Source organism: Ammodytes marinus (genome assembly GCF_949987685.1).
Source record: "Ammodytes marinus genome assembly, chromosome: 8".
Lineage (NCBI taxonomy): Eukaryota > Metazoa > Chordata > Actinopteri > Uranoscopiformes > Ammodytidae > Ammodytes > Ammodytes marinus.
The window spans coordinates 12,990,139-13,014,765 of NC_137212.1; the positions used below are offsets into that span (position 1 = coordinate 12,990,139).

Genomic DNA, 24,627 nt, shown 5'->3' on the forward strand with positions numbered 1-24,627 from the left:
GGGAAGAAAAACAATTAATGACATCCTCTCTTATGATCTACTCTGGTGGTGCCCTTGATCATTGCATATGGGCCTGACCTATAAAATATATGATACTGTGATTGCTCTTGGCGCGTGATTGTTTGAGCGTTAAGCAAGATAAATATTATAGAAAAGGGCAAATATGCTCTACTGTATTACAGTCTCTGGATGCAGACATTGTTCAAATAGATCAACCAATAAATAGACTGTTGGTTCGATGCACTGCTGGTCGTTTGATACAGTTTCCTTTTCTTGTGAAACCACTGTGTACAACTTGGGCGCACAAACGATAGATTGTGCTTGGACAAAGGCAAAACAGCATGCTTTCAAAAACATCTCGACCAGAAAAAAAAAACGAGATACAGCTTAGCCTCGTAGCATAAACTAAATGACAAAGGAAAGAAGCAGTTGCAATAAAGTACATGAATTGACAGTTAAAGATGTGGGCATGTCACAGCACATCTGAATCATAGATGATGGCTGATGGATGGCTTACATTGGCTTCTATCCTCCAGATCAATTGCACATACTGTATATTGCCACAGCATTTTTAAGCTAACACTGCCTGACACTGATGTGAAATGTGCCTAACAGTAGAGAAAAGCTTAAATTCCTAACCTATACCTGTTTTAAAAGACACTTATATCAGGATTTGAATGGATTAAAAGCCCCAGCGACTTACATTAGCTGTTACTCATTTTCTGATGTCATTTCTGAATATTACGTCTGACAGAGAAGTGACAGGTAAAGAAATAAGAGCCGGGGCTAAAAGGTAGAAAAGATTTTGCTAATAAACAAGACTGGCGCATGAAGCTAAGGGAAGATGGGGGGAAATGGGGTTGTGATTTAGGGTACTTGAAGTGTTTGTGGAAGAGCAAATGGAAGCAGTTTTAGTGGGAGGGTTCTATTAATGACACATCCATCTCACAAAGGGGCCAGTACATGGCACTTAGAAAGACCTAGAAGCAACGCCTTCCATAAGCATCTGTCATTATGACTGAGAGCTTCTCACTGATGGCAGACATACACGGCAGAAACGTATTGAAAATGGTGTAGGAGTCAGGAGTCAGTCGGGTGGTGTGTCAGCTAGGTTTTATTTATATAGGCCTTTATCACAAATCACAATTTGCCTCAGGGGGCTTTACAACCCATAAATGGATCCAGGGCGAAGTTGAACTTCAGCTGTCACCACATTGGACCTGGGCTACACATCCTCCTGTCCTTCATTTAGACCTGAAAAAGGACCAGACACACAACCAATAAGAGGCAAGAAGAAAAACTACGGAGGAGAGGGAGGGACGCATACAGGCCTGTGTGTTTATTGCACTTGTTGAATGCGGAACATGCACTTATTCCACATTTCCACTTGTACCTGGAAATACCTGGAGATATTTACGTGCATCATATATGGATATAACGGTTCCAAAGCGGTTTGGATTTTTGAGCTTTTGTCTTGTCATCCACAGTTCCTGGGGCTCCTCCAAGGAAGGTGGAGGTTGAGGTCCTCAACTCCACAGCGCTGAAGGTGATGTGGCGCTCCCTCATCCCCGGCAGGCAACACGGTCAGATCCGTGGCTACCAGGTTCACTATGTACGTGTGGAAAATGGCGAGTCCCGGGGCCTGCCCCTCATCAAGGACGTCATGCTCGCTGATGCCCAGGTATAACCCCCTCACAGTTTCCTTATAACATTCATCACTTGTGCCATGCAAATAAACTGTAAATCCCACCAAATATGCCTGGCTCTGCCTATGAATGCCTTTCTTTTTTTTCAAACAGCATTACCAATTAAGCAGTATAAAAACCGAACTGTTAGAGTGATGCGTGATTAAAATCCCAGTGGAAATTTCAAAGAAGCGTTGCTCAACTTTCCTTCTCAGCCAGACTGCAAAGTGTGTACTTTATCTTCGCTGTTGTGACTTTGCAAATATTGCAGGAGTATGGGAGGCGATGCGGGTGCTCTTCCCTCTTGGATTTCATTTCATATGGCTGTAATATTAGTTTTGCCTTCAGCCGACAACAAGAACTATAATCAAAGCTTCACTCATCTTGTCCACTGTGGCTTTTATTAGGAATGTCTAGACCAGTGCTTTATGGCAACATTTGCCTTGAAATGTCTGATTGTGTGCAGTGCTTGTATCAAACACAAGGATTTCAAGAAAATACTGATTATAGTATTCTGCGTCTGGGGGGCAAAAGTAAAATTGTCATGAAAACATTTGACCAAAACTGAGCCTCCTCTGACAGCTAGAATTGTATTTATTTTTTTACAAAAAATCAACATAATGTTGGAGGAATCTTGCCAAAGTGAAACTATTTTCTGCACAGTAGCAATCATCCAAATGGAAATCATAGCTCTGTAGGGTAAACAACACAAAAAACATTGCTGTTGCAATGCAATTCTAAACGGTTGTATGTGGAATGAATGAATCCAGATTGCATTGTTTTTCTGCACATGAATAAGGAGGATCCATGCAGTCCAAATGTCACCAGCATCACCTAAAAAATAAAATCATAGGATCCAGCAGAATGCCAAACAAAATATATTTCTTTATTGCACTTTTACTATATTCAGAAATGACCTCATCACTGAACATGCTTGATGTCACTTTTGGCTGCAGCTACCAATGTTTTAATGAGGTGGCTTATTGATAGCTGCACAGTAACATGGTTAAACATCACAACGTTCAGCCTTGTTTCAGCTGCTCCTCATAACATAGGCTTGAGATCAGCTTCTCTTTTCTCCTGACCTTACAAAAACAGTGACCTATTTCTGATACCAACCCTCTGCTCCTGAACCTCTAATGCCTCCGTCTCTCACAATCCTATTTCTTTCCTTTCTTCTCTCTGTCTTTCTTTAAAAAAAAACACACACACTTTCTCTCCTGCACTCTCCTCTTTGGCGGTGGGGTTGGGTTAGTGGGAAACGGACGATACGGCTGAATATGTGAGTACGAAGATCGCCTGAGTGCTTTGTGTTAGCTGAAAGGGTGTATACAGTGGGTATTGCATCAACCTGGTTGGATTCACAATGTACACAAGCCCTCCGATCTTTATTCAATACGTTTGGATGACAAAGTGGCCCGGAGGTTTCTCCACAGCTGTTAAGCCGGGTAACCTCTATCTCTATAAGCCACTAAGGAAAAAAGGACAAACTCGTATTGCTTGGTTCTAGAAAATGGTGGCTGATGCAATATCCACTGCCCACTGTGCCTGGAACGGTAATACAATGTGTGCCATGCTGTGTTTTGAAACGGTGTGTTTTGTCTTGTGCTGTCGTGGTGTGTGTATTTAATTTTATTTTTTTTGCATTGTTTTGCTTCTTTCTTTTTGCCATTCTATTCCCTTTTCTATGTGGTGCCCTAGAATTACTGTGATGTCATCAATTCACAAACTTTTTGGGGACTAGAATCCTCATCCCATATTTGATGATCATTCACGACTGCAGATTTAGTTCTTCAACCAATTCTACCCTTATTTTGAACCCAGATTTCAAACCCCAGAACATCTGCATTACGTGAATACCATCTCAAGTGCAAGACAGTACTTATGGCTCATTTACCTTTATTGACCTCTTCCATCCCGCTGCCAACCAGCCTGTTAAAAACCTCCTTCTGCATTCGTTCAAAACTGCTCTGTTGAAAGATTCATTAGAATTGATCGGAAACCTCTCTTTGAAGAGGACTCAAGGAAACTTAATGGCTGAGGTAAAAACTGCTAGTGACTGGACAGGATGTATTCAGCATGCATTTAGAACTATGTTAAGTTGCTGATTGGAATTGTGGGGGGGAGAGCTTCCATTTACATACCTAATGTCCCTCTTCCACACTGGCAACTTTAAGGATTTACTTAATGGAATGGTATTCCATCACACGGGAAGGTAGTGTTACATTTAGTGCATGCCTCGTGAACATTAATAAAGACCACCTGGAAACACTAAGATTAACATTATGCATAAAACAGTTTGAGCTGCATGAAGGGGGGGAGGGCGTAAAATCGTCAACAATTCAAGGCACATGTTGACAATTTCCTGTTCCTGTTCCTGTCTCTTCCCTATATCCCATAGGAAATGGTCATTGGAGGACTAAAGCCAGACACCACTTACTCTATCACCGTAGCAGCCTACACCACCAAGGGGGATGGAGCCCGGAGCAAATCCAAACTGGTGGTGACCAAAGGGGCAGGTCAGTACAAGGATTTATCAGTAGGCTGTTGGTTTGTGTCTATACACATTTGTTCATGCCACAATGAAGGCACTGGCAGCATATTTGTTTTCAGTATAGTACATTTTGCTGATATGTTTCCCTTCATGCTCATCCAGTTCACTGATAGGCCAAAACAATTAGAAAGATATGAAAAAAAATACAAACATTAAATTGAGTGCAACTTTATGGTGCCCTTTTTTTGCTGAAATACATGCTTTTTAGTTAAAGTCTTTAGAATCAAGATTATTTTCCAAATGAGCTACTCTGAGGTATGGTGTCTGGTTTCAAGAACAGCTCAGTGTTGACTTGATGTTTGCTTCTTTCAAAGCAGTTTGAACCTGGGTGCTAAGACTATATACAGATTTTTAAGATCTAGTAGGTGGTGTGAGGTACAGATTATGACAGCTTGAAAACCTCTATTGGGACCCAGGCTTTAGGCTTTAAGGATAAAATACTGGAGGCTAAAGCCCGCACACTACAAAGCCTTGGCGTCCTCGATTTTTTCCTCTTGTTAGCAGCCGTAGACACACCATTTTAACCGCACCACTTGAGCTTGTTAAAAAAGCCAACAGCTAAGTTACCTTGAACATGATCTAAACCTGTGGCGCTGGCTGCCTGACAGTGTGAAAGCCTTCTTTGAGAGAAAATTTCAGGCATCGAGCCAAGATAGGAGAGTCCTTTTGTGTGTGAGCATCTGCGCCCGTCAGCTTTGGAAAGCTTCAGGGAGTCAATTTATACACAACTGCATACATACCGCACACTGGCCTACATACACACAGGATATGCAGCTCCACACTGTGGCATACATTGCATTCACCAATGTACACACAACAAATTCTCACAACCCAACACACACAAGGCCAAGGCATATTTCCCCGGATCATGACAGGCGTGTGCGTTACAGGTGTCGGGTTGTGCCACACTGCCATGGGGCTTGAGTGAGTGCTGTCACTCTCCAGCCTCCTGCCAGGGCTGGATGACTGATGTGCCAGTCTAGCGCACTCCGTCTGTCCCTCAGAGGGGAATACTCAGAGGGGAAATGCTTTTTCTATTATTGAAGTATAAAGAAATGGTTCGTGCCAGGGGGCCAAGATAAATAGAAGAGGGGAAGGGGTGAGAGCTGGGGAGAAGTCAACACACACTCAGGAGCCTTGTTTTTCGGAGGTGAAGTGGTTGTCCTTCTTGTTCTAAGGGATGTTAGCGTGGGCTTATGAATTGCAGGATTCCCGCTGGTTCTGGGATTTCTGAAATACTGTGGATTTTTTACGGATGAAGGCATAAGGCATGGAACAAAAAGTATTTTTTTCTTTATTTAAAAAAAATTGCTTACTTTTCAGCAAGATGCCCAATTTTTTTGCATAAAGTTTAAGTTCAGTTTTCTCCAGAACAACCTGAGCCTTAGTGGACAGTGTTAGAGCATTTCTGCGCTGAAATACAACAGGAACAAATATGACAGACCAGTCTCATACTAGACAGTGCCCCAACATGCCCTTCTTACAAGCTGTGCATTTGAATTCACTTTTACACGCATACATACTCTGATCACATCTGATTTAAATGTGAAATATGTGCAACATTCTGACAAGGTCCTTTATGGAATCCATCCCAAAAATTGGTCTATACATGTGTCATTTTTTTACCCAGGCATACAGTATACAGTATAATGTATTGATCGTTGTGTTCCACATAAAAACACATATGTGTTGGTCCTCTGTGCTTGTTTAAACTCACTTGTAAACTGGAAGACTTTAAAAGTGTGATGCTTTTTCATGCAACTTTAAGACGCACACAAACCCACGTAAATTGTGCAACAGATCTTACAATCATCCCAGACAAGCATGTACTTAACCTAAGTAATTGCCTTCAGAAACTATGATTTCACAGTGTTGTTGTTTTTTTTTTTAGGAAACATAAGGCCTGACAAGGGGCATCGATATAAAACATCTTGGAAAAAATAGAATATGTTTACGTGCTACCTAAATGTCGATACACAACGATAGTAAGCTATTTTCATCAAAACAAGAAAAACGGTCTACCTATGCGTGAGTCCAAGCAAATAAAAAATGTTCCTGTGGCTATCTTTGTGTGTGGAATAAAAGACAGGTTTAAAAAGACTATTTTTTATGAATCATACCTTCCCAACCTTGCTTTGGGGAAACCGAGGTCTTCGATGACAAAAGATTTAAGTGTTTGCGTCGGAAAGTGTTATTCTGCCATCCTTTGTCCTTTTATTTTTCATCTCCTATTCTTGTCCAAGTTCAAATTGGAAAACATATAGGGTTCTCTATTTAAAAGAAGTAAGTTAGTTTTTGGAATGGGTTTATTCAAAGCTTTCCTTTTCAACCCCCAGCTGAATAGTGTAAAATGAAAGAAGAAAACACAGAAGTCATGAAATATATACATTTCTTTATTAATGTTGATGATTGTGTGCTATTTATTTTTATTTTTAAGTGTTACTGTCTATCACGTTGCACCACTGGATAATGATGTAAGGTTTACAGTGATGGACACTTGAATGCAATTATATTTGGAAGTGCCATTTGTAAGTATGTGAAGTGGTTTTCTTTATTCATTAATAATTTAAGAGTGGATACAGACACAAATGAACTCAGTCACACTGTAGTTAGACAGGCACTAAAGACATTAGTAGGATGCCCTGCCCCTTTAATATCTAGTTAGCCTTCATTTCAACTGTTGCATCTTTGTGTGCTGAATAAAAGCCAGGTTTAAAAAGACTATTTTTAATGAATCATACCTTCCGAACCTTGCTTTGAGGAAATGGAGGTCTTCGTTGACAAAAGATTGTGTCGGAAAGAGACACAAAACATTAGCTCTGAAAACACCATTGCATGTTTAGTTACTTCCTGATTGTTATTTGATCCAGTGAGAAAACATCAGCACAATGGCTCTCTTTTTTTCTTTTTCTTTTCTTAGCCCTCTCTCTTTCTCTCTTGCTTTGCACCCCAAATGGGCCATGTGGAATTTGTTGCAGATTTGACTCCATGACATTTCCTACCTTACCAATTACTCCCTTCCACGAACCCCTGCCACACACACACACACATTCCTCCAGTGAGCAGACTAAATTAAATGCAGAGTGAAACAAAGATGATGGGAGAGTGATAGATTTGTCATGACCTTTAAGGTTAAAAAACAGCCCACACTCCCACATGCCCCATGATAATTTAAGTCACCGTAAGCAGGCCACAGGTTAATCAGTGGAGGGTTATTCGTTTTCTTTACTCTTGTGAAAAAGAGCATCTCAAAACAGGAGAACCTTACATCCCGGGGGAAGATTAAAAGGTGCATACATGTGCACAATTTCATTTGCAGACAAGCATGAAAGTCATATATTTGTTTGTGACTATACAGTACGTAGGTCGTGAGAGGGCACTTGTGTGGCGAGAGGAAATGAGAAGAAAGCCTTGATCGCCCCTTTCTCAATCAGGCTGAGTGAGTGTCAAAAGCAAGCTGTTAATACTGTGGCCTGATGGGAAACGTGCCAGGAGGCGCAGAAGGAGGGATTGAACCAGGGTCGACCCTGACATGGACATAGAGAGAGAGAGAGAAGCAGGGAGGGAGGGTGGAATAGGGGAGGGAATGAAAGGGGGAATGGGCAGTGTGTAAGAGGAGAAGTGAAGAGATGGGGAAAGAATAAAGTGTTAGCGGGCAGAGAGCTGAACACTGAGGAGAGGCCGAGAGGGACAATCAAGGTGTCCAAGAACCCCAGAATTACTCATGGACACTAAAGTGCACACACACACACACACACACACACACACACACACACACAAACAATTCTGCCTCCTCATATCCCGTTTGGGCATTCTTTGCAGCAGATTGCTCCTTGTCCCCAGTCACCTTTATCATCTCATTCACTCATTTTTCTTCCCCTCTCCATGCCCTTGTTCTCTCTCTCATCTCCCTATAGCCACACACACACACACACACACACACACACACACACACACACACACACACACACACACCTCCTCCCAACACCAATCTGCTGGCTCAGTACCCGTGATCCTTCTCTCCCCGGTGTGCAATATGCCACTCTTTTAAATGTACAAATAATGATACTGTTTCGGGGGCCAAAAAGGCTGTAATGGATACATGCGGTAGCCTCTTGTGGACTGGAAGCAAAGCAAAGACGCACACCAAAGTCCTCAAAGGATCATTATCTCTGATTCTATTTCCTTGATGAGCTGTGAGCATGAAGGCGCGCTGGGCTTTTAAATGACACCAAGTTGAGCTATAGTATGTAGCCGAAGTGTATTAGGTGCATTCGTCTCGCCCAGCACTCCCCCGCCTTTCCATTACCGGCAAAGGCTCAGCTGACTAGCCACCATCCACCTACCAGCCCTCGTCTTCCTTCAGCAACAGCCCTCAGACACAAGACTATTAGCAAACGGAAATGAATAATACAAGCAGAGGGAGGGGCTGTGTAGAGTGGATAGCTGTGTGTATGTGTGTGTGTGTGTGTGTGTGTGTGTGTGTGTGTTGTTACTGTGTGCGTGCACATTAAGACTTGCATCTAGGTACAGCAATATCTACTGTATCTAGGGACATGTACACACACGCACACGCACAATGAAACAATTCCACTGAGATGGAGTGCTTTTGCCTCAGACTGATGCTAGCTTTCTCCAAATTACTTTAAGTCCATACCGGGCAACAAGCCAAATAGCTTTGTGTGCAGGTGGAATGGTGATATAGGAGCAGGAGCTGGCTGCAAACCCAGGCCTATGCAATCACACACATACACAGATGAATGTGCAATACCCACTGCGCATAAAGACAAACACACAAGCAGATGTACACAAGACACAAATGATATGAAAAAGGAAAAAGTTGTACAGTGTAAGGGAGGGAACCAACTATGGAGTCATAGAGATGAATAAGGCAAGTGTATCCATAATTCAGGGGGCTCAAGACAATGTCGAAATGTACATTGCACATTAAACTACAGTTAATCATTTGTATTCAGCTTATTCAGCGCTTTTAATTTATGCTGAGAAAGCTCTCACTGCCAGGACCAAGCAATTTGCTGCCGACCCAGTTTGCCGACCCAGTTGGCAAGCTTTTTTTTAAACAGAAATATAAACTGATAAAGCCAACCCCTTCTCACTACTGGTCTCTCATTCTCAAGTAGATTCATGATATTAAATAATGGTAAACAAACTGACAGTGTTACCTGCTATATATTATTTAACCTCTCTTATATATCCACTCGTGTGCTCTTTTATTACAAAAATAAGATAGTTACTGAGTGATTGAGTATATCACTAACAGTGTATATGTCTGCAATTGTAACCTCTCCTATATTTGCCAGTTATCTGTCCCACCATTGCCTTGTATTTCTGAGAAAGGAAGGACGTAGATGAGCAAATCAAGATAGAGTCTATTTACAGAGATATGGGGCTCAAGCACGAATCAGCCACACTCATCTCTCACAAAGCTTCAATGGCAACTCGAGAACTGAAGGCTTCCCATCACTGCTGCTGCCTCTATCACACTGATGGGGCCTTAAAAGGAGAGTAAAGATGAGACGTGTGTCATCCATAAGAGCAGCAAAACTGGGCCGCTCTGAAGAATGGTGTCTAGACCCCAAGCGTAGATCATCCATTTTACAACAAGTGATGACTCCTACAGCTGAGAGAGGCACTGTGTCTCTGCTTAACTTTTTAGTGGTGCTTTGCAGTACAGAAAGGATTTTTGGTTGTATCGAACACGTCTCATGAAAGGAAAATGGGTCCAGCGACCACTCAAGAGGCACTAAGGATATCCCACATCTTCATGCATCACGACCTGACTCTGTTTGGGTGGGTGTTATCTGAAAGAAATGGTGGAAATGAAAATGATTACGTTAAAAGTAGATTCTGTAATCTGTAGTATACTGTAGGTATAAGTGGCGACAGTGCTCTGGCTTCAATGCCTTTTATGATTTAGCCAAAGCACTGAAAAAGTGTGCATCAACTGAATGCACTTGTTAAAATACTCACGCTCATTATCAACCGTTTTGCATAGGAACCAAAAAAATGTTTTTGTGTGTTTTTCTTTAACAAACTAATGATATTTATTTAAAAAAGTGAGATGAGCACTTATTGTTTCTTTAATACAGCTGCTGTAGTAGTTCTTGTGTCTTCCTTGTGTCCATTCCGTTTGTGGTCAACATCTACGCGTATAGTACATTAATCACTTTAAGAATATACTGCACATTTACATGTCTCTGCAATCACAGAAACTCAGATTTGTTTTTTTTGTTGTCTTTTTGTACAGTGCCCGGTCAACCCTACCTGTCAGTGGCTCAGGACTCAGACACATCAGCTGTGGTTCGCTGGGACCCTCCAGACCTGACCAATGGCATGGACCTGCAGGGTTTCCGGCTGCAGTTTGGCCGCAAAGATGTCTCTCCCTTGGCCACGCTGGAATTTTCTCCCCGAGAACGAGAGTACTCTGTGGTCAACATTCACCGGGGGGCCATTTATCTCTTTAAAATCTCAGCCAAGAGCAGGGGGGGCTTTGGGGAAGAGGCCTTGGTAGAACTCAATGTGCCTGAGAATTCACCGGGGGGATACCCTCAAATTGACGAGGGCTCCAACGTGACATGCTGCTCAGTGCAGCTCTCCTGGTCTCCCCCCGTGCTGGCGGAGAGGAACGGGTTAATCACAGAGTACACTTTGGCCTATAAGGAAGCCGGTACCGGAGGAGCACCACAGGAGCTCCGCTTGCCCCCCGGCCTGTCCAGCTATGTACTCAACAGCCTCAAACCCAACTCAGCGTACGATGTGAAAATACGTGCACACACCAGTGTAGGTCCGGGGCCCTACAGCCCGCCTATCCAGTATCGGACGGTGGCGTTTGATCCAACAGGTAGGGCTTACCCGTTTCTTTCGCAGACAGGGGGTTGGAAATTGGCCAAAACCAGTTGTCTGTAACAACACAAAAAAAGAAAAATGCCCCAACCCCTCCTTCAACCATCTCTACTCCTCAAGAAAGAGAAAAGATTGATAATGAAATTGTTTGCTGTGGGAAACTCACTTCACTAACCCAAGTAAGGTAAACCCCAAGTCAGTAAGTTAATAGTCAGTCATTTTGAGAAAGAGGAAAGCAGCCTAGAATGTCAAGGTAAGTGCTGTTTGGTGAGACACTCCTGTCAGTCTTCCTTGCAACCCAAGCACACTCACACACAGCTAATGCCATCTCACATCCCCAGTTTTCCAACAAGGTAGGACACTCAGTTAAATCCGGTCACTCCAATAGTATGTTTGGACTATTCTTTAGATTCCTGAAAGATGATTTTGGTTCTTTATTTTGGTTTTGGATTTGGGTTTGTTTAAGATTTTACCTCGCTCCCTAACCCCTTCTTCTCCTAGTTCCCCCTTCCCCTGCTCTTTACGGGGCAGCTTGTGGCATGGCATCCCCCAGATGCACTGCTGAGGACTGTTGGCATGCTGTGTTTTGGGTCTGTCTCTATGCCCGCCTGGCAGCACGTTAGCAGTGCCAACCCAGACTCAATAGTAGTTGGCCTTGTGACCTCATTGGGTCAATTTTTAATCCTCAAGTGGTCATGGGTTCAAAGACTGTGGTGAGGCGAGTTGGCACTGCCTACGATAGCTAGCCAGTGGGTGCCCCTTTGTGTCCCACGGGTTTGTCATCCATGAGTCTTACGTGCTGTTTGTCTTAACCAATGGCGTTGCCCTTCTCACAGCCAATCACAGCTCACCATTACAATCACTCTCCAACCCAGAGGAGCGTTGCAGGGGAACAACCACTTTTTATTTTTTTATAACCAAAGGTTCTTCTATTGTTTTTCTTTTTTTGGTCTTTGTATATGTTCAATTCACACTGTCTTGTTTTTTTTTTCCCTTTCCTTCAATTTGTCGATTCAACAGATGTTCCAAAGAATTTCACTGTCAAGTGGGCCACTAAGACCACAGTGGTCCTTGGATGGAAGTTTTCTGAAAGCAGGTCTCCATACAAATGCACGGTGAGTTTAATATGGAGCAAAAACATTCATTCAATTACAAGTTGAGGGAGAAGTTACATTTTAATATAAAGACATTATTAAAGTCCCATTCTGAAATGCCCAACTCATTTTCATTTGTTTTTGTTTTTAAGTGACAATAGCTTGATTTTACAATTGTGAAATGTTTGTATGCATTTGAATATTTCAATGCAATGTTCAGTTCCCATTCATTATCATTTTCAAAATGACCATTCCTTCATTTGTGATCAAATGCACATGCATTCTTACCTGCATTTGTTCCTTCCTAAATCTGCCTCCTTACCTGCCCATCCACGTATATATGAAATCATTAGTGTATTGATTATCAATGACTATACTCTTATGGTATCCCTTAATTATCGATTCAACTTGTGGGCCTCCTATTGAACTCTAGATTGAGTACAACCGTCATAAGATGGATGTGGATGCCAGGCAGATGAGGGTGCTAGTGACTGGGCTAAAGCACAACAACACCTATGAGTTCAGGGTGACATGCCAGGAGAGCATGGACGGTGGGCAGAGACACCGGGTGGTTGCCAGGACTGCACCGTTCATCCTGGTCAAGAAACCCAAGCTGGACATCTACGCCGAGCCTGACAACATGCCCATCATGTCCTTCCCACCGGTCGATCACAAAGACGTCAAGTGAGTAGAGCGTGCCGAAAGATGGCTTTCACACGGTTTAAGTCTTGAGATGCGATTGAGATCAGATTTGCGATATGGAGTAAAAACTCACGTTTTGAAATGGGATGGGTGTAACGGATTTCTGTTTTGTTGTTCATTGCTTAACCCCTTGCAAGTATTGAAGTGTCAATATAATTTACCGTCACCTTAAAGCTGGGGTGGAGGATTTGGGGAAAAAGTGGCAGTTGGGATAGAGATTCGAATCCAAATACCTCAACCGCTCCACTTGATCCCTATGGTCCCTCCCTGACACGCTCTACACCAACAACGTTGTGCCAAAGTGAATGGACAGTCCCAACAGCCAATAAGAACAGAGAATCGGAGCCTCGCTCTGATTGGTCAAAGTGTACAGCTCATGTTAACGTTGACCAATCAGAAATCACATACCCCAGCTTTAAATGCCATACAATATCAAAACAGATTTGTTTTTATTTTATTGGTCATTTGCTTTGGTGCTGTGTTTCCAGGAACTTCTATGTGGTTGTGGTCCCACTTAAGAGGACTTCAGTAACTGTCAAAAATCTGAAGAACCCGGATGAGATGGACATGGAAGAGGTAAGATCTTTTTAAAGCAAAGGTTCAGGTTAATTGGGTGCACTAGGTAATAAAGAAAAAAAAGAGACTGTCCTCATTTCCCTCGACTAGCAAATATGTTCTAGGGAGGGATTCCGAAGTCACATTTGCGTTATTATTAACATTCGCATGTGCTAGGGAAATTGTATTGTACACACAATGTATCAGACATGGAAACACACATCACAAATGTAAGTAAATCACGGCTAACCTAATTCATCCCCCCCAAGCATGCAAAAAAGGGAATTACACAGTCTTGTCCCACTCTTCCCATAGCCTGGGGTCACCTTGGGCGCCAGATCAACAGTAACCATCCCTATTGGATTTGGGATTATACACATTCTCACTGCTGCATGCCCGCCTCGGTCTGCAGTTGAAAATGAATGAGAGGGCTACATGGAACCTTGCCAGACAGTTGGCAGCCTTTTAAATCTAAGGTTCCAGTTACACATACAGTTTTTTTTTCTTTCTGTGGTCTCAGTCACTTCACTGAAAGGGATCATGTTCTTTTACTGTAATGGTCACTTAAATCCGCAATCGATTTATTTATTGGCTAAATGTAATAACCTGTAATACTGCCAAGTTACAAAATATTCATCAGCGGGGTCGGTGGTTTCATTATAGTATTGACCATACCTTATATAAATATATTCTCAAAATTTGGAATAGTCAAACATACTGGTGGCAAAATATGAATGTGTGTGTATCCCTGAAAGCATTTTACTACTGTGGCCTTCTTTTTATATGGTCAAAACAAACCTTTGAGAGCATCACAAAACATTATTATCTCAGATTAATTTGCTCAGAGTTGTGGATATTGTAGGCTCATGTTTTGGAAACTGCAGAAAAGAAACAAGGATGCAAAAAAAAAAAAAAAGTTTACTATTTGCATCAATCAGCTGTTGCGGGAGGTGACCCCAAAACGTCGTTCACGCCGTCAGCTGGCTCAGCTGGACCAGAGGAGTCCCTACATCACAGCCTGCTTCAAGCACCTGCCCACCTCCTTCACGGTGGGCTCTGACCATGGCCACAGCAGCTGTGAGAACAAGCCTCTAGAACCAGGCCAGGAGTATGTCTTCTTCCTGCTGGCTGAGCTCAATACCACCGCTGGGGTGAGTAACTAGCTCAGCCCAGTTCAGTTGGGTAAAGAAAAATAGAGTGGGTTTATTCAAATCAAATCAGTTTTATTTGTTTAGCCCAATATCACAAAGAGACATTTGCCTCAGTGGGCTTCACATTCCATACAGTATGACACATTAAATCTCTTGCATGCTCAATCATGTTACCAGCAGGATTGGGTCTCATATGCTATGTTAACATCTAACCTGATTTTTTTGCTGTTCAGAAAATGTTTGCCACCAGCCCTTATACCGACACAGTGATCACTCCCGAGATTGGGGTGGAGCCAGTAGAGACCGGTGATGGACTCATATGGGTGGTGGGCCCAGTGTTGGCTGTGGTCTTCATCATCTGCATCGTCATTGCCATCCTTCTGTATAAAAAGTGAGTTGGATTGTGATTTTTTTTTCTAATTATTATTATTTTGAATGCTTAGTGTGCATTCTGACTTGCATGTGGACTGTATTGTGTTAAATAACGCCGTTCAAATTCAAATGATAGAAAAAATACCATTCAGGCATAGACATTTGAATCCGATCGTTCAATCTTTTCAAATTATTATTATATATTTTTTTCTTACCCAGCAACACACTATGATGATGTTCTTGTCATTTGATGTTGAACCTGTTACAGTGTTTCTGTAGAATTGGGCTATTGGGAAGTAATCGCATGTAAGGGGAGCATGTTGAAATAGAGGGGCTTATTTTATATTCATCAGAGCATAATATTCAATGCCCCACAATGGTGTTGCATGTAAATATAAAATAGCTTATTTTTTTGTGAAAAAGTTGGTTGTGGAAAGTGAGGGGGTTGGAGAATGGAGAAAGAAGGAGATTATTTGAGATGGTGCTCAATAACTGGACTAAGAATGGAACAATCTACAAATCAAGAGATGTCTGATACATATGTATTTGAAGAAAAAACATTTGAAATAATAACTGTTAATTTGGTAAAGAATAGTCCATAAATATATTATTTAAATGTTTCCCATGTTACTTATTGTCATTTTAACCACAATTAGTTTAGAATTTGAGGTTTTAATAATTGTGTAATTTAATCTCTGCTTAATGATGTAAGAATCTTACAGGCAGCAGTTTCCTTCCTTTAACAAGTTTTAAATGAATGTACTATTTGTCAGCATCCTGGAACATATGTACACAGTCAATATGTCCCCCTTGTTTTACAGTTAGTTCTGGCTTTTAGTCTCAGTGACTACAAGTCCCAGCTGAACAGTGGTGATAGAGGTCACACCACATGCCAGGGAAAATCACTGAATCACTTTGGGGGGGAAGGAGGGGGGGCAGGGCTGGTGTTAGCAACATCAGCGCAGCTTGCTACTGTCAGATGATCCCCAACTGTCTGCCCTTACCTTACAGTATATGGGTCTTGGTGGTTAGGGAGAGTAACATCTCTCCTTGGATCTCTCTTTTTTTCTCTCTTCTCTTTTTCTCCCCCTTGCTATCCCATCTCCCCATCCATCTATCCCTGGTGAATAGTGTTCTCCAGTTCTGCCCTTGGCCCTGACATTCCCTTTCCCCATCTGTATCTGCATCCCTGTGCACACACATTAGCACCCACACATACCTGTACATAGACACACGGACACGGGATAGCGAATGTATGCGCTTACTTGCACATTTTATTGAATAATCCCTGGTTCTCACACATGGCGACATGTGCAAACATGCACGCGCATGCACACACCTCCTCCAAATGCTAATGACCTTTACCTCGCATTTTTTTGCGAGCCTAGCAACAACCCCTGTGAATTTTAAACTGCTCTCTATTGATTTATCTCTCTTCTTGCCTCCCCCCTTCTCCCCTTTCTCCTTGTGTGTTGTGTTTTTGACATCTTTATATATTTATTTGACTCCTATTGCTTTCTCTGGAAGCAGCAAACCTGACAGGTAAGGTTTAGTTGTACTTTATTGCATTTTACAAGGGAGGACAAAAGGCCTGCCTCAGCAAAAAAAAAATGCCTTTAATTAGTGAGGGTGAAGGAGAAGTTGGCGTACTTGAAACGTTTCTCAGCACACTAGTTATTGCTCACTAAGTTATTCAGTTATTAATTGCTATCCTGTTGTTTTTGTTGTACGTCTATCCCTCTTTCTACACTTTGTTTGTCTTACTCTCCAGCCGCAAAAGAAAAGAGTCCGAGCCACGCACAAAGTGTCTGCTGAACAATGCAGACATTACACCCCACCACCCTACAGACCCTGTGGAGATGAGACGCATCAACTTCCAAACTCAAGGTACAGGAGGGACACACAGCACAAACACTGAAGACAAAAAGTGGATAATGAATGAAAATATGCATAGGTAGTGTTAAACCAATTTACTGTGTATGGAATGTGTTTGGCCAAAATTGTCAAAATAAGCCTTACATTAGATATTAAAGATTATTAAATATTTCACTTTTCACTGACAATATCTAAGGTGTGAAGAAGGAAGTTTACTCATCTAGCTTAAGATGTGACAGCCTGTAAGCCTTTCTAAACAGATGTGCCTTACTTACACAACCTCACCCATAAGGAAACTGTGGTATTTTACAGCTTGGGTATTTTTCTACAACTATTGATGTACATAAAACATTGTACTGAGTAGGGACTGCCTATATATTTTGAACACACTGGACACAGTTGTACAATGCTATTGCTTTATGATTTAGGCGCATATGGGATTCATTTGAAAATAATATGCCAAAGTTGTTTCGGAAAAATAACGATAACATTTACGAATATTTTACATTTGTAGTGACTGGATATTAGGACATTGGCACACACGTGCAAACAGCCTACACAGTGATTAACCATTCACAAATGATGCAACTGAAAAGTGAAATGTGAACGTCCATGAAGTGCTCCCACATCATTCTGTTTGACATTATGTGCCTTCATAACTACCTGCAAGCCATGTGTATGTGTTTGTCGTGTCTCATCGTAACAATTAGCCCTTCATGAATAACAAATGGATGGAAAATGATGTCTGTTTTTGAATTTAATGTTTATTATGTTAGAACCCAATCCTGTTTGGAAGTTCTCCTGGCTTTTTAACCCGTTTCCCCTTTTTATTTGTCTCGCTTTCCGTCTGGTGTTGATCCGAGCTTAAGCCTGGTGTTAACAAGAGAAGACATTCTATCCCACTCTAATTCTCTGAAGCTTCTCCATCTTCATCCTGCCCCATTATCTATGTGTCTGTCTTTCTGTTCTGTATGTCGCTGTAATTTATGCATCTGATGATGGCATCTACAGTTAGTTATTACTGGTCTTAAGTGTAACCATGTTGGCTTTTTTATGTTTCTTTTATTCAGATGAGTTAAGTCCCCGTTGCTTAATTACCAGCATTGACGTGAAGAAATTGTTAACATGTACGCACGAGTGGCATGTTTGGCCTGTGTTACAGTTTTAGAAACCTCTCATTCTGCCAGGTTAGAGTTTCCACTGAAAGAAAGGCAAACCATTTGTGATTGCTGTCTCAGGTAGTTTAACCCTCTAGCATGGCGGTGTGGGTCTTCCACTAGCTCGTTTGATGGTATTCTCTCTTCAGGCTGTTTATTTGGCAGACGACTGAGTCCTGCATTTTGTGGAACTTGCACTGTTTTTCAAATGCAATTGTTCCCACCTGTCCAAGTGAATGGCAGAAAAGGGAGTAAATCCTTCAGAGGCGGAATAAACACATCCCCCCTTTTTCTATGCATTCCCTTGTTTATTTTCTCTTTTCCCCTCCTGCCTTCCTGTCTCCTCTCTAGTTGTCTCTCAGCTATCCATCTGTCATCCACAGCCACTCTCTGCGCCATCAAAAAGAGCTCAGATTTCAAAACAGAGCATTTTCTCTTGGGCTTCTTTGGGAGCTCAGTTATGCTGCCTGAGTTTGTATCTTGGGGGGTGGGTTACTTCTTTTCATCTGAGAAGACGGATGTGCGGATAAAAGGAGATGCACAAACCCACTTGTGCACAGAAATGTAATGGTTCAATCTACTCTCCTCATCTTTATCTTGCTTGGTATCCATTGGAGTCTTATTAGTGGTTCTGTAAGGACAGGCTTATAATGTACAATGCCAGTTGTCCGTCTGACTTCCAGCATGTTCCACCATGCACTCGACTGTCCTCTTCTCTCTCTTAAATAATAGTAAACTATTGTTACAGTCTCTCGCGCTCTCCTATAGATAACACTCACCAATACATGCTGTGACCTCTCGTTTTATATGAAAAGCATTCTCAATCGACAGCCTTTCCTGATGTTTCCGCAGGATTGGGCGACGTCGTTATCTCTGCACCCAGGGAATTTAATTTGAATGGACATTTTAGCCCAATTAAGTGGGCCGGTGAGCATTTGTGAACATCCCCATCAGCTAATAGCGACCATTGTTCAAATGAGCATACTCCCAGTGCACTTATCCAAGGCCCCCCAACACAAGGGAGCATATGCCACATCGGCAATGTGTGCTCAGTGACCCCTTGTTGCCGGGGAACAAAAAATATGCTTTTGATTAGGCTTCCCATTGGCAAAGATAGGCGAGTGTGTGTGTGTGTGTGTGTGTGTGTGTGTGTGTGTGTGTGTGTGTGTGTGTGTGTGTGTGTGTACTTTAAAGCCTGTAGGTCATGTGACAGCCTCACAGTGACTAGCCATACCTCCTTTGGGCGCAGAGTGGCTCGTTTTGTCATTATCGCTATTGGTGCCCGGGGTTTAATTGTCAAATGGGGCCAAAGTAATGAATTAGCACGACTCAGTGGATATCTACTGTCTATTTCCAACTCAGCCCCCTCCCGCCCCCCTGAACTATAAGTACTCACTGTTTTCTTTTTAGGTTTTTCTTTTCTGGGTTGAGTCTTCTACACATCTCTGATATATCTTCTATTTATGCCATCACCATCTGTGTTTCTCTTCCCCCCCGTTCAGATACAGCTTTGCGTTTGGCACTTCACGCCCCCATGATTTTGTCAGAAGTTACTTCCACATACGAGCACGTTGAAAGTCAAACTGTTTCTTGCAGACAGCCTCGCACACTTTTTGAAAGCCCACCGTCTACAGTACAGCCGTTCACTCGCTTGCATCAGCAATACTTGATTCTCCAGACTACGGCAACGACTGCAGCAACCGTGCCCTCCTCCTCTGAGCACAGTTGAAACCCACACACACACAAACACAAACATAAACACACAGCACAGACTTATACATAATCAGACACACTCGTACCTCCCTCCTGCTGTGATGAATGACGTCTGGAGACAGTGGATCAGAGAACCCCCTGCTAGGTTTAATTAGTCATTGTCTCCAATCAATTAGGGAGAGGGGGACGTTTGATGTCTTCATCTCTCCTCACTCATGTGGTGCCATTGGACTGGTGCCCCCTCACTTTAACATCAGTGCTAGGTAAACCCAGCAAAACTCAGTTTGGCAACTGTTATTTAGCAGAATTGAGCGCTGTTTAAAGGCTGATATACATCCTACTCGTGTTAGTTTTTTTTCCTATTAAAGGCTTTTTGATTTCTCACTAATGTCCTAACTGCTTTCTTACATTATCACAGAGGTGTTTGAGGTTGGAGATTTTTTATTAGAAAAACAATATTATTTTAGTAGTATTTCAAGTCAGATCTTCTTGCTTTCCATTTTCCACTTCTTGCTCTGGAAAAACAGTATTTGTTTTCTACGGATCACCTCTGCTCTTCTGGGTGAACAGATCCTTTCTCATCACGGAGAGACCCTGGTGATCTGATTTCAGCTTTCAGCCCTGGCAATATTTATTCGCCTCCACTTGATGGACAGGTTTGGAGGCATTACAGTCCAGGTACATCTCAGCCATATGTCCAGTTAATGTAGTCACACGGGGCATTTTTTTTTCTTCTGCTGGAACAAAATGAGGAGACTTGATTCTACACAAACTTAGTATTGCTGGCTGCGGCCTCAAGAGGACCCTTCAACCCTTTGGAGCAGATAAGACTTTGAACCTCCACCGCGCTCCTGAGAGCTTTGACTCCCATCAGCTCATGGCTCCACGGCTGTCAACCAAAAATGTACATACTTTTCCACACCTTTCACTCCCAATGCCTCGGCACAAAGCTGCAGACAAAGGAGACGTTCAGAGCTACTTTTCACCAGGAAACATAAGCTGTTTTTTCCCCCTTTCTCTGTCTCATTCCTGTCAATGGGCCGAGCAAATCAATTTCTCTTATCCCTGATCTCTATGACCCTTAATATGTGTCCTGTCTGAAGGGGCTGAAGGCATCAGAGGCGGATGCCCATGGCTAAATAGTCCAATCCTGAGGAGGACTGTAGCTGATCTGATGATGTTTGTCCTATTTTTTCGTGTGTGTGTGTGTGTGTGTGTGAGTGTGTGTGTGTGTGTGTGTGTGTGTGTGTGTGTGTGTGTGTGTGTGTGTGTGTGTGTGTGTGTGTGTGTGTGTGTGTGTGTGTGTGTGTGTGTGTGTGTGTGTGTGTGTGTGTGTGTGTGTGTGTGTGTGTGTGTGTGTGTGTGTGTGTGTGTGTGTGTGTGTGTGTGTGTGTGTGTGGGGGGCAGTCTGGCCTCAAATATGTCATCCAGGCCAACATAAGAAGGGCCTGAGTTTACAGATGGTAAAACTGTTTGTGAAAACTAAATGTACTATTGCCTTTGTGTATTACATCTGGGCCTTTTATCATTTTGCACATTCTTCTGATTTATTTTTTCCATTTAACCTTTTCTGTTGCATTGCAGCCTTTTTGAAACCATTTCCCTTATGTTTGCTGTTCTTTACAGATTCTGGTCTAAGCAGTCCTCAGAGTGAAGCAGATTTTAACTATGAAAGTTAGTCTCTATGCTTTCAGCATTTGCGTACCAGCTTTCCTTATCTTTTTTTTTCCTAGCACCGCTTGCCTCTCCATTTACAAATACATAATTTGCATTTGTTTGTTTTTTCCCATTATGCAGCAAAATTCCAGCACTAATTATTTTGATGTGGTTTCTATTGGTATACTGGGTTGTTCTTTGTTCTTCCTTTTTTTCTTTAATTGGATGTCAGTCACAATATTCACTTGGGCTGTTGGCTGTGCATTAATCCCCCATGCATAAATAACCTGTGCGAAACACTCCTGCTGATGTAGAGATGGTTTTAGAGGTCTTTTTTTTCTTTTTTTTTACAGGAGTACAATATCTTTTATCCCTGTTATTCTCTTCCTCCCTTCTTCACCTCCTTGTTGTTGTCCCCCCTTCTCCTGTCTGCACCTCCTTCACCACCACTGCTCCATTTCCATTTTGAAGTAAAGGGGTATTTTCTGTACTCAGAGATAACGAGTAGAATTAATTAAAGCGGTGGCATACAATGGCTCGACATTTGATTACCCCCCTCTCTACCCGCTCTCTGCAAAAGGATTTCTCCCAGAGAAAAGCCGAGTTTCTGTTTTTCCTCTCCCTCCTTTTCTTTTTTCTTTGCTTACCCACGGACAGACTTCTTCCCTTTTATATGGAAATACACAAGAGCATAAATAGGCTTTTGGAGCCTGACTGCTTTGGCTTATCAAAAAGAATCATTATATTTCTGGGCGCATCGACTGCGGATCGGGAGATGTGTAATTAGACGCTAGTTTGTTTTGCTGTGTTCATTGATCATGCTGTTGATTACAGTGACAAATAAATGGGCGATCTTGTGCGTGGATAGGAAAAAGCCGTGGGTTGTGTTGAAGAGAAGTATGAGAGCTTAGGAGTGGGGGTAGGGAAAAACAACAATTGGTCCTTGAGTGACTTTGCTGGAGTGCTGATCAACGCATAGGCATAGCTTTGAAAGTGAATATTTTCTTGGATAAACACAGCAATGTGCCATGCAGTGTGTACATGACATACTGAGTAAGAGAATAAATCCGGTGCAATGAACTCATTTGTCCTAAGAACAAAAATTATTTGAATATTTCCTGTTTTTCCTTAATGGCAATCTCAATGAATCCTCACACTTGGAGTTATTAATAGCTCCTTCTTATTCTGAAGTGGTGCTACCTCGATGTCTGTGCTTCATCACTTATGAATAAATACACACACAGTTTTGACCAAATAGGGTTCTCCCATTACCTTACAAATTCATTTTATTTTATTTTATTTAAATGTGTTGAAAAGAAGAAAAAAAATCAACATAGGCATCATTTAAATGATCCATTAAAAGCGATATGGGTATTTGTTGCACATCTCTTGTCAAGTTGGCTGTTAATGCAGTGTGTCCGTTCATTTTCCGGGGGATGTCACAGCGTCCAGTGTCATCCCCATTTGTCTCATATACAGTATGCATTGTAATCTTTGTGAGTCTTCATGTGTTTGACACTGCTGCATTGTTCTCTCAGTGTAAAGTAAATTACCATTACTAATGAAGACTGTCAGCACAACGGGTCAGGCTCCCTCTTTTAAGTGCAAACAAAAGCCGCCTAAACATTGTTGACCCCTTTGACATTGGAGGGGTATTTAGCATTGTGAGAGAGGGAAAATGAGGGATGCCTAATGTGATTATGCTGATTTGCACGCCCAATTAAGCCTCCATAACTTATTTTTTTGTGAGAAGATTTCAACATTTAGTTGACTTTTGACCTTGTAACTCGGCAGGGAAAGAGGCCTCTTAATAAAAACATAAAAGCATTTAAGTATTGCCGGTCCACATGCAGGGACAGCGGCATAATCTATGGCTGCCCCATATTCCATTACATGGCCTCAACATTATGCTCCTAAATGGATTAGTGACTGGAGTGCACTGCAGTGCTGATAATATTGTAGCAGTAGCAACACAATATTCAGTGGAAACTAGAGCCAGCCAAGAAAAATAAATGTCCCCATCCAATTGAAAAGATAGTTCTTTCTGGAAATGTCTAAGGAAACATGGAAAAAGGAATTTGGAGGAGAACGTATTGGACATGCACCTCTTTTACCTTTTTTTTGCGATTGTGGAAGGTAAGGGGTGTTCTTCTTAGAGCCGATGTCCTCTGTGAAAGGGAAAGGGTAGAAACAGCAGCTTGCTTGCTTGACTTGGCGCTGGCTGGCTGGCTGGCTGGAATGGAATGGAGCAGCTCACTTTGTCACTCAACATCACTCACACCCCTAAACCTCCTTATTCCCCTCCCCACCACCCTTCCCATGAGCCCCCAGGTCAGGGCTCTGTTCTAAAATAAGCGCCATCTTATAAAGGTTACAGTCATAATTGTCATCATGCTAACAACACAGCACAACAGGAGCATTACAGATTTGGGAAAACACTAGAAGAAGCCGGCCTGAGGGATATGTTAGGTCAGGTCCATTGGAAGACTGTTTCAAAGCTCTTCACCCATGGTTCTTTTTAATTGAGGATGGTGCTGGAAGTAATATAAAGTGTATGTGTCGGTTTGGTAATATATATTAATTCATGTATAGTTTACAAGAAACCCAAACAATAATTCAGCTTGAATAATGTAGATCTGCTTCAACTGAAAAACATCCTTAAAATGTAAAAGTTTTTTCCCACCAAATCAGTGATCCGGTGATCTCTGTTGACAGCAGCCATGGTGAAAGCAAATATGGCTTTTGAAAATCTTCAATAAGGAGTAAAAGGGATTATTTGTCATATTTCGCATTCAATCAATTCAAAGAGTAAAAAGAGTTGTCGCGTCTAATGTCTGTTATTCCGCCATCAACACCTTACCTTTTTCCTCTTGTGTAATTTTCAGTTTATTTCCCGAGTTATTGAAATAGTTGAGATGTAATCGATCTGTTTTTTTGTTGTTGCAACACTCAGCAACATTGTTCCAATGTGTTCATCTTGCTGTCTGCATCCTGACCATTGTAGGAATGAATACAATTTGGTCTGTGGGTGTAAGTTACAATGCAGCTTCTTTTTAGCAAATAATCATAATCAGCCCTGTGCGGCAAACCCAGCTGTTTTTGAGCTCTGGCCTGGTCCAATCAAGTGCCTATGTAAAATCACCAATCAACACCATTCTCTGCTCTGTATGACATTCACCATGTTCTGCACAAGCTTCCTCACCACTAATACCCAACTTCCCATTTTTTTTTATGTGAGCAACACACTCT

The 24,627-nt window shown here is 42.1% G+C and overlaps 1 protein-coding gene across 2 annotated transcripts in view; it reads left to right on the top strand.

Annotated features, from left to right (window-relative positions):
• ptprsa (protein tyrosine phosphatase receptor type Sa) overlaps nucleotides 1-24,627 on the top strand; it is a 165,871-nt gene that overhangs the window by 110,215 nt on the left and 31,029 nt on the right. For both annotated transcript variants that reach the window (XM_080032760.1, XM_080032761.1), the window contains exons 12-20: nucleotides 1,488-1,681; nucleotides 4,087-4,204; nucleotides 10,508-11,101; nucleotides 12,124-12,218; nucleotides 12,631-12,881; nucleotides 13,388-13,475; nucleotides 14,393-14,605; nucleotides 14,839-14,996; nucleotides 16,749-16,864. In XM_080032760.1, the coding sequence (XP_079888886.1) occupies nucleotides 1,488-1,681; nucleotides 4,087-4,204; nucleotides 10,508-11,101; nucleotides 12,124-12,218; nucleotides 12,631-12,881; nucleotides 13,388-13,475; nucleotides 14,393-14,605; nucleotides 14,839-14,996; nucleotides 16,749-16,864 (1,827 nt within the window). The remainder of the gene's footprint in view (nucleotides 1-1,487; nucleotides 1,682-4,086; nucleotides 4,205-10,507; nucleotides 11,102-12,123; nucleotides 12,219-12,630; nucleotides 12,882-13,387; nucleotides 13,476-14,392; nucleotides 14,606-14,838; nucleotides 14,997-16,748; nucleotides 16,865-24,627) is intronic.